Source organism: Lathyrus oleraceus, chromosome 6 (genome assembly GCF_024323335.1).
Source record: "Lathyrus oleraceus cultivar Zhongwan6 chromosome 6, CAAS_Psat_ZW6_1.0, whole genome shotgun sequence".
In the NCBI taxonomy this organism is placed as follows: domain Eukaryota; kingdom Viridiplantae; phylum Streptophyta; class Magnoliopsida; order Fabales; family Fabaceae; genus Lathyrus; species Lathyrus oleraceus.
The window spans coordinates 480,568,259-480,585,932 of record NC_066584.1 but is presented as its reverse complement, the minus strand read 5'-3'; the positions used below and the strand labels follow the sequence as shown (position 1 = coordinate 480,585,932).

The window sequence follows — 17,674 nt, the reverse complement described above, 5'->3', positions numbered from 1 at the left end:
GGAGAGATTTTGAAATTTAAGAAGTGGGAGGAGATGAAGGGACTATCCTAGACAAAAATTTAAAATTTGAGAGTTGAAAAGATCTGACCAATGGGATGCAATTCAACAGACAAGAATGTCATATAGAAGACTAAAAAATGCATAGCTCATTTAAGTCATTTTGTGCCCTTGATGCATTTTTTCTTTTAAATTTTTCTCAAAGCTTAGACATGAGTTATTTTCATAGTTGAGATGTAATTCTCATATCCCCATAATATTGATGATAATTCTTTTCCACCTAAGAGAGCTAGTGGCATACTTATTGATCTTAATCCAAGTTGGAGCTTTTCTCTATGATGATGAAAAATTACTCATACTTGTTGGTGACTAGTTGAGTATTTTCCTTAAAATGACAAAATTCCTTTTCATTAAAAATGAATCAAAACAAACATCTTTTCTTATTTTTATCACGAACTACGAGGTTTTGAACCTGCATTGCACTTTGTTGGTACATAGGCATGAGACTCCAAAAGTCTTGGCAAACATAAAAAATTGTAAAAAAACATTTATTTTCTCATCTCCCCAATCATTTGTAAGCAACACCATTTTTTAATCCAAAATGCACAGATTTTCAAAGAGGTTCTTATAGAGTACTATAGATGTTTAGGGTGCTAATACCTCCCCTTTACATAACTAACCCCCGGACCCTTATCTCTTTTTTATTAGTTTTGTTTTAAAACTTCTTTGGGTTTTGTTCATTCTTTTTCCCTTTCCTTTGGAAATAATAAAAGAGCGATGGCGACTCTTACTTTATGAGTTAAGTTAATCAATAGCTTAATCTCAAAAAATTTACCGCTACAAGCGGAAAGATAAATAAGCAAAAAAAATGTTAATGGTAAGAGAAGTTACACCAAAAATTATATAGATTCAATCAAAATGAAGTGACCTAATCCTATCCCTAAGATTTAATCTTGAAGGTATCAAATAATTCTTAATATCCTTTAGTAGGTTGAACTCTTGAACCCTCTTATACAAGGGAAAATGAAAATTCAGGCTAACTTCCAACCAAACAACGAACACCGGAGAGAAGCGCCTAGTCTTCCTTCCAAACGGCGGATTGAAGCGGCTAGTCTTCTTTCCAAAATCAACTCGAAGCGGTTAGCCCCTAAGCTAAACCGAGATTTTACACGGGCTTCGAACCAATGTAAGCTTTTAAACAGGATTGAACTCACAAACTGAACAAGGATTTCGAACAAGCTAACCACAAACCACTCAGATTTTATAGCGGGCTTATCTTTAGCCAAAATAAGCTTTTAATCACACTGAGCTTAAGAACCTAACCAGAGTTTTTACTAGGATAACCATGAATCAATATGAGATTTTGAACCAGGCTGATCTTGAACCAAAGAAAGCTTTTGAGCGGTCTGAACTTATGAACTGAAACGACGACTTAGAATCTAAATCTCCAAACCAAAGATTTTAAAAGGGTTTAGCTTTGAACCCAAATACATAATCCCTTATGGATAAATTATTCAACCAAGGTAAAATATTCCTTAGTGAATTTACAACAATACCCTTCCAGAATTACAAAGATGCCTCACTAAACATAAACTTCCTCGAAGCGCTCCGGCTAAATTTAAGTGAAAGAAAGTTGAAAATATTTGAGAGAGAGATAGAGAGATAGGTATGAGATAGAATAATCACGATTTTGGATGTGAAATTATGAAGGAAAGCCCTCAATTTATAGGCTAGAGGGTGACACGAGAAAGGAAAATTTCTTAGGCCAAAATTATGTGTCAAACGATTGGCACCTTGCTCATATCGATTGGAAGACCTTAAAATAAACGTTTAAGATGTTTAAAAAGGAAAGAAATTATATAGAGTCGTTGTCGATCATTAAGACGTGCCCCTAAACTTTTAAGGATATTTTTTCACTAACCCAATCGATTGGGTATAAGTGGCAATCAATTGGACAATACAAATTTTATCCCAAATCATTTTGGAAGTTCCTGATTCAACTGGCACGACGTTAAAACATTTTTAGGAATAATTATTTAAGAAAAATATGTTTGAAAACATATTTTTGTGTGTGTGTGTGTGTGTGTGATTTAGTCGTATAACTTTACGAAAAACCGTATGCTTTTACAACATATTGTTCACTCAGACGCGACATGGCGAGCTTTCACACTTCAACTTTTTCATACTTTGAAGCTTTAAGACTTGTCAAGTAATCCAATCATCTAGACACTTTCTTGAATTATTCTTGAAGTTTAGGCTTGAATTTTATTCTAGTTGAGTGCCATCTTCAGAGGATATTTGGAGTGATCATCAAACCCTACTTAGGTTTCTTGCAAATGTGTATGAAAAGTGGAAGTGGAAAACATCAAAATGGTCTCTTAACTTACACCCATGCACAAGTCCTTCATACTTTGGCCAAATGAGATTATCTTGGACTTTTTGGAAAGGTAAGATCACGGGGAACAACTTTCGTGTTGAACAATTTTTCATTTGAAGCTTAGATCATGATGAATTTTAAGGTGTAAGTTTGGGAAATCAAACATATTTGAAAATTTTCTAAGTCCCAAGTCAAATATTCACTTCTTCCACCTTGAATAACTTTTTCTATGGACTTTAAATGAGAAACATTTCTTCTTAAAAGTTCTATATATTTCAAACCTATTCAATTTAGTCACAAATTTGACCTTATTTGGATTTTTCATGAAGGAGTTATGCATTTTAGAAGTTGAGGAAAATCACTTGTTCAATGGTATTGGCCCAACATGACCTATAATGTTTCCTCTTGGGAATTGCATTTTAAAGTTGAATTTGCACTTCCTCCAAACATCAAAGTTGAAGTATACACCTTGAATTTGGTCATGGAATTTTAATTGATTTAATCTCATAAAAATTGAGCAAGTTATGGTCTTGGGAAGTTGACCTCCAAACTAGGGTTCAGACAAAATGACCTATAATCTTTCATCATAAAAAATGACTTTACAAGCAAAACTAACTCTTGACCTCAACATGAAAGTTGTTTGAAATGTCATTTTTAGTAACTTTTATCTTGTAATAATTTTCATATGACAAAAAGTGTAGGAGATAGGGTCTAGGGAACCCCAGTTTTGACTAGTTGACTTTCTCTAGTCAACCACCATGAACCATTTTGCTAGCTTGACATTCTCTTGACTTTTGGGACTCATGTAGAATCAAATATGCATAAGATGATGAAATATAAAGTATCCCTTGAAATATTTGATCAATTGTTGAAGAAACTTGTTGAAGAAGTCACACAAGATACCCAGATGAATTAGGGTTTCCAAGACAAACAAACTCCAAACTCTTGATGATTTCTTGATCACAATAACATGTGAAGATCATGGGGATCCATATATGATACTTAGAGTCAATGTGAACCATTTCTTGATTGCACTCCTTGCATTGAGGGTCTTAAACCCTAAATATGAGCTTGATAGAGCATGGGTGAGCATACACTACCTACAAAAGTAACAAACTATACATTGACATATTTTTTGGTATTCTGGTTAGTAGACAAAGAAAAAATGAAGTATGATACAATCAAATATGTTTGGTGATCTCTCCAAATGCAAACCCAATGGATGAGGGGTAAAGAGGATGCCAAGGTGTGATCCCAATGCCAATGCATATGATGAGATAGCATGAGGGATCTTAGGGTCAAAATTGGGGTCTTACAATGTCAAAACATTTTTAGGAATAATTCTTTAAGAAAAATATGTTTGAAAACATATTTTAGTGTGTGTGTGTGTGTGTGTGTGTGTGTGTGATTTAGCCGTATAACTTTACTAAAAACCTTATGCTTTTACAACATATTGTTCACTCAGACGCGACATGACGAGCTTTCACACTTCATCTCTTTCACACTTTGAAGCTTTAAGACTTTTCAAGTAATCAAATCATCTAGACACTTTCTTGAATTATTCTTGAAGTTTAGGCTTGAATTTTATTCTAGTTGAGTGCCATCTTTAGAGGATATTTGGAGTGATCATTAAACCCTATTAAGGTTTCTTGCATCTTTGACTACTTATTATGCTTACATCTAGTTGTCATTATCAAACGAATATTCATCATTAAGAACATGAGAGTTTCCTTGACTACTTAACCTGCAAACATGGTTCTATACTCATGTCACCGAATCCAATGGACGATTAGGAACACATATGCAAACACTCGTCCTACAAAGCAGAAACAAGAACTTGAGGTACAAGGGTCATCTGCAAAGTTCAAAGACAAAAGACCAATGGTAAAGTGGAAGCGGTAGAAACACATAAAGCATATGGATTTTCCTCTCTATGGAAGAAGACGATTCCACCGAAAGGAGCTTTGTTGACCGTCCAGATCAATCTGACAGTTGACTCGATCCATGCTTCACTCCACGTTTCAATTCTCAACTGATTCTCCTATTTAAGAGGGAAAACACGCCTCACTCACACATCACTTTTTCACTCGCTTTCTGTCTTGAGGGTTTGAGTGATAACTTTGCAAGTCAACCTTATTCTCCACTGCACCAGAAGACTAAAACCACCGCAACAAACTCAACCTTTCCACATTTACTGGCCAATTACGATTCTCCTACTAAACAATATAAAATCAGAGCAATTGAATTATATAAATGAAATCTCATTCCCCTTGATCAAAATAGAACATAAGATATGTAATAAATACAAAGAGAAAAGTGCAAGATAGCTACGCAAATTGCAATATTAGAATAGTAAATATAATTTTAACTAACAACCGACTAAAATAAAAAACGAGGAACAACAAAATTCTATGTATTTCTAATTATAATTGAGGAAGTTCAATTGTTCAATACTCAATGGACATATAACCTATGTTATATGAAGAGCTTTATTTTCTTTTCTTTTCTAGACTAAGTTTATGCCCCATTTTTTGTTTTTTTTCTTTAATAAATTTTTAGGTTTTAAGAAATTATTTCCTCCATTTCAAAATGACACTCATTTTAGGAATAAAAATTGTTTAAAAATAACTGTTATTCTCATTCTTTTAATATAGTAATGATTATAATATTTCAATTATATCATTTAATTATTATTCTAGATACTTTAATAAAATTAACTTAATAAAAATATAATGTCATACGACAATTTTATTGTATTCTTTAATTTATCTAAAAAATTTAAAACGAAACAATCATTTTAAAATTCAAAACTGAATGTGGCATATGTATTGATGTGAACTATCATATTATAATAGTTTTGCAAGGATGACCGGTTAACATAAGTAGTACGTATGTCATTAGTACTTTGCACATTTTTTGTTAGTGGTTCCATAGACAGAACACTGACGCCTTCCAAATTTGGAAAACTAAACTAGACACGTGAACTATTCAAAAAGTATCTCGTTCATATCTTACAGCAATTTTCATTCACATATGTATGATATATATTGAATAACTTCTCACATATTTTATGAATTTTTCACTACTCTAATTAACAACAAGTCCCACCAGCTTAAGATATACATATATATGCTTGATCTTGAGCTGTATCAGCGTGCTCTTTCTTATATTAAAATCTATGTGCAGTATGGTGGGACATATATTTATGTGGCTGTTATGGTAGATAGTAGCTACAAATCAATGAAGCATACAACCATTTGGACATGACAATGAAACAAGCATTTAATATGCATTTCTGAGCCGACGATGGATCGCAAAATTCTTATCAAAAGTTATAGTTGAGAGCAATATTTTTGTGTTGTGTCCATCGTTATGCAACTTTTGAAAGTGACTTTATAGATTCATGAAACATCAACCAGCCAAGCTGACAAACTGACTGAATCACCTCTGTGTGGTTAGTATCATGCAACAATTATTAAGTACAGAATTCTTATTTTTCTTGTTTTAATTCTTTAATTTTAATAAATATATAGATTTAAAATAATTAAAAATAAAATTAGAATTTTCCTTGGAAAAATAATTTAACGGTGTTGGATTCATGAATACTTTCCAACTGTTGGCAAGAGGGGATTTTCTAAGATTGCTGGTATTGGTAGTTCGCTTCCTAGAACGATGAAATGGATGTACAAGCAAGGCGCACAAAAGGTTGATGAGCTCAGGTCTGTGTTAGATGGATTGACACTCGTTGATGTCATTTGGCGCCCTTTTGAGGATCATAGACAACACTGGCCATTTGATGATATATGCTTGTACAAGGGTGGCTTGAAATGGTATGACATTATACTATACTTATCTGACAGATGTTTGCGCCAGTTTGGATATAGGCAGTACATACCGCCTCAACCTCCTGATGTTGACACACTTGATATGGATGTTGAGTGGATTACATATCACGTGAGCGTGATGGATGTCATATGTACGACAGTTTCCGCTACCACCGCATATGATGTGGCGTCCGATTACTTAGATTGGTACTACATGGTGCCACATCCTCGTTTGGTACCACCACCTCGAGGGGAGGTGAGACAGGTCTCGGTTCCTGTCTATGACGAAGGACCTCCAGACTGAGGCTATCATTCATTTCACATGAGTTGCATCGTTATTTACATCGTCACGAGGCTAATGAGGATGGCGATGATTTTGTTGAGGTCTTTTGAGCACTACATGTAGCTCAAGGTGGACCGGTACCTCAGGGCGGACCAATAACTAATGATGGTTCGGACAATGATGATTGATGTATTATGAGACTTATGTACTATTCAGACTTATGTATTATTTTTCAGACTTATATATTATGATACGTCTTTACTATTTTATGACTTATGCAATATAATCCAAAATATAACATGAATTCAATATAACATGAAGTTAGTCGTTAATACAATCCAAATATAACAATCACATTACAATTATAATCTAACATATTACGACACTACAGGCGTAAGGTGTTGCCAATGCTGTAACCATCTAGAAAATACTATCATCCAAGAAGTTGCATCTGGTGTGCGATACTACTTCCAATCCAATGTGATCGGTGGCAACGGAAATCCCTCATTCATGTTACCTGTTTAGAAAATTAATAAGTAAGACATAATTAAAAGATGAGTAATTAACATAACAAACATGAATATTTACCTGAACCCAACGATCTTGGTCTACAAAACCAATGCACTAAATGGACACATTAGGTGAATGTAAAGTCGTAATAGGAAAGAAAGTCAAACCAGGATAACCCAATGAGATAAGAATGACTTTATACATATTTTCTATCAGATAACTCATTTATGATAATGTCATCTATTTCTCTATTGGTTGATGACCTAAAGATGATATCAACAAGGATTCTCTCACTTTTTTTTATAAGCGACTTCCAAATAACTTCTCATAGAGACTGCTTCTGGAACCTCTAATTTCATTATCCAAGTCACGGCGAACCATTGACCAACCATCCTCACCATATCCATGTAGTGATGTAATGAATCTAAACCCACAATTTCCATCACTCTTAACATCAACATTGTCATCAATAAATGGTTTGATATGATCTAGAAATTGTACAATGAACTTATTAGATGGTTTCTTCTTTGAGGTTTGGGATAACTCTGAACATGACCTCTTTGAAGATTTTTGAGAACTGTAGTTTGCTTGATCAACATACTTATGATATGAAGGATCATGATAAACATCATATCCCACAGGTTTCTTCCATTTCTCCTTCACCCCTCATTTGGTTTTTATTTCTTCAAGTTGTGGACACATCCTTGTTATAGTGGGGTAAGCAATTTCCCACACCCTGTTTTTTAGTTCTCTTTTTCCTACAACATCTAGTGACCTGAACCTTTTCCATATTGCATCAATGGCATTGGTCATGTCCCTCTCTGATATATCCTATGTATCTACCTCTTGTTCACCTTCCATGCTTAGCCTCCTCCAATGGAGATGAGTAGCATCAATTGGTATTGGTTCACCATTCAATGTGTATCTTCCTAACTCAGAAGCACAACGTAGCCCATATAATTTTCTATGGGTACACCCACACATTTGGGTGTTTATACCCACCAAGTCAACCCTCAATCACTCTTCAGCAATGTGTCTCAAAGCTGCTCTTGATACTGAACCACACAAATTTCCATAAAATGGACTAGTATGCACGTGCTCAACTTCATAAAAACTCTTCTGAAATTAAGCTCTAATATTTCCCAATTGTACCTTGATATTACCATTCATAGCCTCCCAACATTTCTACATATCACCTAAACTATTCTCCAACATCTGCTTTAGTTTTCAATTTGCAGACTCAACCCTAAAAAAATAACATAAATATGTATACTTAATATTATGATAAACAAACTATGGCTAATTTCAAACACCTTACCTAGTCATCGTGGTGTTGCCCAAATGAAACACTTGGTTGATCTAAGCTCCAACAAATCTATACATGTGAGGAGTCAACCATGTGTCTTTCACATAATAAAACAATTGTCTAAAATCCATACATACGTACTCAAGATGTTGCAACTGCTGATGGTACTCTACCTCATCATTAGCCCTTACAAGTTCATCATAGTTTCTCTATTGGCTCTCAGATATCATTCACAACATACTCCTTTCACTTTGCTTTCAGATTTTTGTTGATGTGAAATCGACAAAGCAAATTAACTGTCCTTGGAAATATTGTTTCAATTTCTTTCATCAAAGCAAGATCTCTATCAATTAAAATCACTTGTGGCTATAATCCTTGCTTAGTAAACAGTTTTTTCAACTTATCCAATACCAAAAAAAATCTCTGTTTTCTCAGATTCCATATAGGCAAATGCAACAACAAATGTTAACTCAGTTGATGTCATACCAATTACTTCAAACAAAGGTTGCCTGTACTTATTTGTCTTATACGTACTGCCCATAATCAACACACCAGGAAACATATTCAACAACTTCACAGATTCTGGGTAGGCCCAGAAGATCTCTCTCACAACTTCTGACTCGTCTTTTTTCCTACTCCAATAAACATAATTTGAATCCTCTATCAACTTAAACAACTGTTGCATTTCTGTTCTAGGACCCCTGATGTCTTTCTGCATCTTACTCTTATGTTTATATATTTGGGTGATTCGAGTCACGTTCTCTGGATCTCGTTCTTGCAATAACAATAATATGTGTCTTGGTGGAACATGATGTTTTGTCAAATTAACAATATGTTGTTGATCATTAGCATTAAGTCGACATACAAATGAATGACCTTCAAATCTATCCGGTAAACCATGGTTGTGAAGTCCATATTTTACGTCAATCTTCCAATGAAAACCATCTTTTGTTGTTGACCTAATTTTGAATGGACAACCGTATTTCTTGGTAGCACTTTGTGTTTCACTATTTCCTTCTTTGTATTTTCTGCCTTTATCACAACCAAATATAACTTTGTCACTTCTTCCTCTCTTGTCAGTTTCGGTGTCTAGACGGGTTACTATAATAGTCACTCTATTCCTAATTCCAACCTCCATAATCCACATAGTTGCCTATTCTCGTGTATCTAAATTTTCGGCAGTTAAGAATATCTTATTGGTATCTACGCATGTCAAGTTTTTATCACATATTATCAAAGGCATACTCATACCTGCTAAATATAAATGTAGGAAAAGTTAATAAAATTTAAATAAATAAAAAAGAGTTCTGGAACACTTCAAGGTAAGAAATCCGGTTACAAAAAATACAAGACTGAAACACTTACAGAGAAGTTATCCGGTTAATGAAAAAAATGAACCGGAAAACACTTATTGATGTTATTTCGTTGAACATTACGAACTGGATGACTATACAACAAGTTATCAGGTTTTGTGAACATAAAAATCAGAAAACATTGTTTCAAGTTTTTGGTTTGATAAAATAACATACTGGATTTTGTCACTCAATGTTATCCGGTTCGTGTGGTAGGGGTTCTCAACTGTTGTTTTTGACTGGCTTGAAGGAATAGTAAAAAGTAAAAAAATTAAAGTAAAATTAACAAGAGTAAATTTGGAATATTTAAAAAATTGTTGGGGTATGGGGATAAATGTGGGGGTATAGGGTAAAACTTTCGAGTTTGGAAGAATGGGTCTTTTATGGGCCTTCCATACCAATATATCAATCTATTGAGAGCATTTAACTTATCACCCCCTCTTTTATATCTTGCACCTCTCATATTTTCATATTTTCGACACTATTTATGCTAGTATTTGTCAATTAAAATGTACTTTTCTTTAAAAAAGTACTTTTACTAATATGTTAAAAAGGAAATTTTTGATAGTGTAAACGAAAATTCTAGTAGGATTTTTTTAGCATTTTTTTGAAAATCATGCATATTTACCGACATTTTAAAAATTTCAGATAAAAAACTTAATGTAGGAAAAAATGAACAATTTTCACTCATTGCATACCAAAAATTTCTCAATTTCAGAATCATGTGGCAAATACAGAAAACTCTCCAATTTCCAGAATTTTGTTGTAATTCCCGAAAATTTCATAATTTTCGGTAAATTTTGTTGTAATGCTCGAAAATTTCATAAGTTCCAATAAAATATTACGTGACTCTACCTGAAATTTCAAAAGTTTTGTGATGTATATCCTAGAAATTCTAAATTGACGGTACTTTTGATTTTGTTGCAATAACAATTTTAAAGCTTTCTACATTTTCTCTTGAGTACTAACAACTTTATCTAACAAACTCCTTACATGTACATATAGCATTAGATCTGTTATCTGATGCAATCGATGAAACATTTTAGGCTTTCTACATTTTCTCTTATTTTCTTCTACATAATTTATGTTTCAAGCTACCATGGCAAGTAGTGCTGCCATTGTTAACATGGTATCAGGGCTTCACAAGCTCTGGTAGCCATTGTCACCTTCCTTCTGCGATTCACATCTTCTCTACAACATTATTAATTCAATTTTCTTTTGAATCTTCTTATCTATTTCATCGTTTCCTCTTTGGTAAATCGTTTTTATTTTGACATTTTCCCTTTCTTTCAGCAATGGCTACTCAGAACTTCACATATTTCTCCACAAATCCCGTAAATCCTTACTATCTTCACCCTAATAAAAATTTTGCGCTTGTTCTTGTTTCACCACCTCTCGATGACAAAAATTATCATACATGGGCTCGATCTATGCAGATTGCATTGACTTCCAAGAACAAATGACGATTCATGGATGGAACCTTAACAAAACCCCTCACTACTAATCTTTTATCCACCATGGTCCTAGCTTGGATACAATGTTCAATCTCAAAATCGATTTCCAAATTGATGCTTTAGATTGACGCTGTAGGTGAAGTTTGGAAGAACTTGAAGACGCGTTTCTCGCACAACAACATATTTCGCATCTTCGATATTCAAAAATATATATATATAAGTTTTGTCAAGGTACCCTAGATGTTTCCAATTATTTCACTAAATTGAAGGTTTTGTGGGATGAGATCGAAAACTATCATCCAATCCCTACTTGTTCTTGTGTGATTCCTTGTTCTTGTGATGATGTCAGATAAGTTAAGAGATATAGAGAGCAGGATTATGTGATTAGTTTCCTTAAAGGATTGAATGAGAAATTCACTCATTAGAAGTCACAAATCATGATGATGAATCCTGAACCTTGTAGCGGTAAATTCATGACCATTAAGCTATGGATACACTTAACATCAATAAAACTAGAGTCGCCACCGTGCTTTTATTGTTTCCAAAGGAAAAGGGAAAAGTACGAACAAAATCCAAAGATAAGAAGTTTTCAAATCAAAACTAATAAAATTCCAGAGATTACAGGTAAGGGGGTTGGTTACACAAAGGGAAGGTGTTAGCACCTAAAGTGTCCTAGGTACTTCTAGGGAGCCCTTTTTTATGTGTGTATGTGTTTTGGTATAAAAGATGTTTGCAATAAATAGAGTCTGGGGATGAGAAAAGAATTTATTAATTATACTTTTGTGTTTGACAAGACCTTCGGACTTGTGCCTACGTATTAATATAAAAATGTGGGATCAAAACCTCGTAGTTCGTGGTATCAATTTCAAAATGAGTGGATTGCTTTTAATCAAAATTTAAATTTAAAAGAGGCACAAAGGCCCAAAAGAGGTTGAATGAGGGTTAGTTCTTTTTGTCTTTTGAAATTTTTAAGTCAATATGATTAAATTCATTTACAAGTTTGATTTAAGAAAAAGAGTTTAAAATGCAATGGCATAAGGCCAAGGTTTCTAATTTGCAATAAGGTCTAAGTTTAGGAATCACAAGCAAAGAATATTTTTTAAAAAGGGGAGAGATTTTGAAATTTAAGATGTGGGAGGAGATGAAGAGACTAATCCTAAGCACAAAATTAAAAGTTAAGAGTTGAAAAGATCTGACCAATGGGATGCAATCCAACAAACAAGAGTGTCATATAGAAAACCCACTTCCCTTTGGAAATATGAATCAAGAAAAATCAACAAGAAAATAGTAATATGAAGAGCAAAGCATCAAATAAAGATAGCCACATCCAAGCAAGCAACTTCACAACTAACAGTCTTATTTGTCTTCTCATGTATCAGATGACATACTCATTGATTAACTCAGAACAAGGCATTAGACATAGGTTCAAAGTAACAGTTATATCAAGACCATGTAGCATATGAATTCATGTAGATCCCAATACTTGCATCAGATGAAAGCTCAAATCATAATAACTTGGTCTCAGAAATGTTGGCATTGGTCAAGTCCTTTTGCATATGGAAGGTTGCCTAATTCTAAGTCCAAAAGCTCAGATCAAATCCAACAGTCCACACAAACATTTTTTAGGATTTTTGTTATTTATTAAGTATTTTAAGGTCCTAAGACCACAAACACAAACAAAATACACAAACAAATATATCCAATCACAATATATGGCTCAAATGAGCAAAGTGAAAATGACATAAACATAAACAAGTTAAATGATATGTAAATGACAAATGAAATGATAAATGACTTGAATTTAAATTGCATAAAGTAAATGACTTAAAAATAAAAGCAAGAATAATAAAAGTTAGTTAAATGTTAATTGATTAGGAGTTAGTGGAGTTTGCTTTTCAATTGATTAAGTCATTCTTTGGAGAACACTCAACCCTCTATTCATAAGCATGAATCCTTGTACCAAGACATCTTCCAAAGGAAGGAAAAAAGACCAAGTTTCCATACAATACCATGAAAGGGGGGAGACTTACAATCTCACTTACTAGAATGCTATGCCTTTAGGGTCAAAATTTAGCGCTATGTTAAGCAATCGTAATTGGACGTATGCAGAAGTCACAACTATCTGAGGTCGGGCCATAAATTTTTTGGTGTTAATGCATGTTAGAGATATGGTATAATGAACCATACTCCTAAAACACACCACACACAAAAAGAAAAAAGATGAAAGGATGGACTTATCTCATCCATACTTGTGTTGGTTCATCTAACACAAAGTTATTAATGAACTAATTAGCCTTAGGATATTGAGAATTCATTGGTCAATGGAGAGGATGAGAGAGAATGGGATTGAAGATGAAGAGGGAGGGGAAATGAGAGAAACACAAATTGGTCATGGGAGGAATTTTATCAAATTAAAATCATTCATTCATTTTGGGAGATAAAATGTACATTTCATCAATCCCCTAAATCCAATGATTTTAATCCAACAAAAGCCAAATCAACCTTGACCAAGACCCAAACACATAGTCAAATTCACAAGTCAATAAAAATGGCTCAACATAATTTCTACACAATTAATCAATTAAAAATGCATTTAAATTAAATTTAGTTTGGTCAAAATCTAAAACCTCTTCAAAACACCAAATAAATGGCCAAGAGATTTATCCTAGGTCAAACAAGGTCAAAGGACCTTAGACAAAAAAAATCGTGATTTTTGAAAAGTCAGAAGTATTTTTAAACAATAAAAAATATGCTCAAAAACAATTAATTCATGAAAAATATCAAAATTAATCCAAAAAATAATTTTAATTCAGAAAATGAAAGAGAAAAATATTTAAAGATTTTTGGTGAAAGTCCCATATTTTTTGGATTAAAAATGAAATTAATATGAATTAATCAAAATAAGTAGATTAAACACAAAAATCATAAAATAAAATAAAAAGGAGGGCCATCAGATCTCCCTCATTAATTGAGGTGGCAGATCTGATGGCCAAGCGCGCGCAATCCACGATAGTCTTTAGTCAATGCACTGCTGGCTTGGTAATCAGATTGGACGCGTGAGATTAAAACATTTCAAATGGATCATGTGGCTGAGATGTGTGACAACACATCACCGGAGCTAGGGCTCCGGTCTTCTTCTCCGATGGACCTCACCGGACTGGTCCACCATCAACCATCACCAAAACAAAAAGCAAAGACATGTTGGCATGGGTTTATGATAGGTCCATCAAGTGATGTAATCAGGTCCAAAAATGAGTGAGGACCATGCTAAAATCATGTTACAAAGCCATGCAATCGTTTATGAAAAGTGGAAGTGGAAATCATCCAAATGGTTCTTCATGTGGCACCCATGTGCAAGTCCTTCATCCTTTGGCCAAATGAGATGATCTTGGACTTTTTGGAAAGTTGAGATTAAGGGGAACAACTTTCATGTTGAACACTTTTTCATTTAAAGCTTGGATCGTGATGAATTTTAAGGTGGAAGTTTGGGAAATCAAATATATTTGAAAATTTTCTAAGTCCCAAGTCAAATGTTCACTTCTTCGACCTTGAATAACTTTTTCTATGGACTTCAAATGAGAAAAGTTCCTTCATAAAAGTTGTAGTTATTTAAAATATATTCAATTTGGTCACAAATTTGACCTAATTTGGATTTGGCATGAAGGAGTTATGCATTTTAGAAGTTGAGGAAAATCAATTGTTCAATGGTATTGGCCCAAAATGACCTATAATGTTTCCTCTTGGTACATGCATTTTCAAGTTTAATTTGAACTTCCTACAAACATAAAAGCTGAAGTATAAATCTTTAATTTGATAATGAAATTTTAATTGATTTCATCTCATAAAAATTGAGCAAGTTATGGTCTTGGGAAGTTGACCTCTAAATTAGGTTTCAAACAAAATGACCTATAATCTTTCACCATAAAAAAATACTTTCCAAGAAAAACTAGCTCTTGACTTCAAAATCAAAGTTGTTTGGAATGTCATTTTGAGTGACGTTTATCTTGGAATAATTTTCATATGACAAATATTGTAGGAGATAGGGTCTAGGGAACCCCAGTTTTGACTAGTTGACTTTCTCTGGTCAACCACCATGGACCATCTTGCTAGCTTGGCATTATCTTGACTTTTGGGACTCATGGAGGATCATATATGCATAAGATGATGTAATGTGAAGTATCCCTTGAAATATTTGATCAATTTTTGAAGAAACTTGTTGAAGAAGTTACACAAGATACCCAAATGAATTAGGGTTTCTAAGGCAAACAAACTCCAAACTCTTGATGATTTCTTGATCAAAATAACATGTGAAGATCACGTGGATCCATATATGATGCTTAGAACTAATATAAACCAATTCTTGATTGAGCTCCTTGTATTGAGGGTTTGAAACCCTAGATATGAGCTTGATGGAGCATAGGTGAGCATACACATTTCCTACAAAAGCAACAAACTATACATTGACATATTTTTGGGATTTTTGTTAGTAAATATTGAAAAAAAAATTATGATACAATCAAGACGTACTTGGTGATCTCTCCCAATGCAAACCCAATGAATGGAGGGGTAAGGAGAATGCCAAGGTGTGATCCCAATGCATATGATGAGATAACATGAGGGGTCTTAGGGTCAAAATTGGGGTCTTACAAACCTGATATTGACAAAGTGTTTTATCTTGTTATTCAACAAGAAAGATAAATGAATAGCTTTATTTCTGCTATAATTCCCAGTGTTGGTAACTCATATTAAGTCACTTCTTTACAGGTTCAAACTGGTAAACCTGGTTACAATGCAATAATCGTGTTTGTACTCGCTGTGGAAGAAAAAACCATATAGTTGATACATGCTTTATAAAGCATGGATTTCCACCAGGCTTCAAGGGCAAGGGCAAAGTCTCAAATTCTGGCCCTTCTACTCAAATAGTTGCTAGTGTCAATAATACATCAGAAGTTCCTCTGACAAGCCATATTTCTTCCAATCTTGGCTTCACACGAGAGCAATATTACAACATATTGGAACTTCTTCAACAGTAAAAAAGAAACTCCAAGGCCAATTCAATGTCCAACTCACCTTTTTCCTTGAGTTCACATGCTTCATCTGGTAATGGTAAGCATCATAACCTTTGGATATTAGACACAGGAGCTACTAATCACATTTCTCATAATTTGGCTTTATTCGATAACCACAAGACCATATCCCCTATATCCGTTAGCCTGCTTGATGGTTCTCAAACCATTACTTCTATATGTGGTATTGTACATGTTTCACCTTACTTAACTCTACATAATGTACTTTACATACCTAGTTTTCATGTGAACCTCATTTCTATTGCTAAGTTAGTTACTAGCAATAATTGTGTTGTCCAATTCAATGTTAATTCCTGCCATATCATGCAGAGTAATTCCAAGGCAAAGATTGGTATAGCTGATATGCAGAGAGGTTTATACGTTCTTGATTCTATAGGGAAGCATTTTTCTTACTCATCTATTACAAATAATGCTTGTAATCTTTGGCATTTGAGATTAGGACATATATCTGATCTATGTTTACAAGTTGCTTCTAAAGTTTTTCCTTTCATTCCATGTAAAAATAAAGATATGCCTTGTGATAGAGGAAGAATAGAAGAGAAGAAAATTATGAAAATTCACCTTCAATTGAGCTTCAGATTGGCACGATCTTGATTCCAATTGTGCATGGCCTTGCTTCAGATGCTTGCTGGAAGTGATTAGGATCAAGAAAAGGTCTGAACTCTTAGAGTTTTAATCTCAAAACAGATTGGAGATTTGAAACTCGATTTTCAAAGAAAACCTTCAAGATTATCCTTCAATGGCGGGGGTTTGGGATTGCAGGTTCAAAGCTTGGGCATGAGGGCCTTATTCATAGCCAAGGAGATTCATTTCCACACACTTCCAATTTTGGCCAACTTTGAGAAATTTCCTTGCATGCTTGCATGGGTGTGTGATAGGCCCATCAAGTTATGTAATCAGGTCCAAAAATGAGTGAGGATCATGTTAAAATCATGTTACAAAGTCATGCAATCATGTATGAAAAGTGGAAGTGGGAATCACCCAAATGGTTCTTCATGTTGCACACATGCGCAAGTCCTTCATCCTTTTACCAAATGAGATCATCTTTGGCTTTTTAGAAAGGTGGTATTAAGGGGAACAACTTTCATGTTGAACACATTTTCATTTAAAGCTTGGATCATGATGAATTTTGAGGTGGAAGTTTGGGAAATCAAACATATTTAACACTTTTCTAAGTCCCAAGTCAAATGTTCACTTCTTCCACCTTGAATAACTTTTTCTATGGACTTCAAATGAGGAAAGTTCCTTCATAAAAGTTGTAGCTCTTTCAAATCTCTTCAATTTGGCCACAAATTTGACCTTATTTGGATTTGGCATGAAGGAGTTATGTAAACTTTTCTCATTTGCCTTGTGATTCATGTCATTTTGCTAAGCAAAAGAAACTTCCTTTTCCTAATAGCATTGCACATTCTACTTCTCCCTTTGATATGTTGCATGCTGATTTATGGGGACCTTTCTCCATTATGTCTAGTTTAGGTCACAAA

At 33.9% G+C, this 17,674-nt stretch overlaps 2 protein-coding genes across 2 annotated transcripts; one reads left to right on the top strand and one right to left on the bottom strand.

Moving 5' to 3' along the window:
- Positions 1 to 6,046: 6,046 nt before the first annotated feature.
- Positions 6,047 to 6,502, top strand: LOC127096368 (uncharacterized). Its single transcript, XM_051034947.1, has one exon. It carries the CDS (start codon positions 6,047 to 6,049, stop codon positions 6,500 to 6,502), a length of 456 nt encoding a protein of 151 aa, XP_050890904.1.
- Positions 6,503 to 7,291: 789 nt separating this feature from the next.
- On the bottom strand, positions 7,292 to 9,444 carry LOC127096367 (protein FAR1-RELATED SEQUENCE 5-like). Its single transcript, XM_051034946.1, has 2 exons — positions 8,709 to 9,444; positions 7,292 to 7,479 (listed from the first exon to the last, which is right to left on the bottom strand). The coding sequence occupies exons 1-2, from the start codon at positions 9,442 to 9,444 to the stop codon at positions 7,292 to 7,294; spliced, it is 924 nt and encodes a 307-aa protein (XP_050890903.1).
- Between the last annotated feature and the right edge of the window lie 8,230 nt (positions 9,445 to 17,674).

What these genes read in the sequence shown, in the direction of transcription:
- LOC127096368 (XM_051034947.1), top strand. Translation starts at nt 6,047, where the DNA reads ATGAAATGGATGTACAAGCAAGGCGCACAAAAGGTTGATGAGCTCAGG.
- LOC127096367 (XM_051034946.1), bottom strand. Translation starts at nt 9,444, where the DNA reads ATGTGGATTATGGAGGTTGGAATTAGGAATAGAGTGACTATTATAGTA. An exon ending in GAAAACAGAGATTTTTTTTG is followed by an intron (nt 7,480 to 8,708) that starts GTATTGGATAAG and finishes TACAATTTCTAG; the next exon opens with ATCATATCAAACCATTTATT.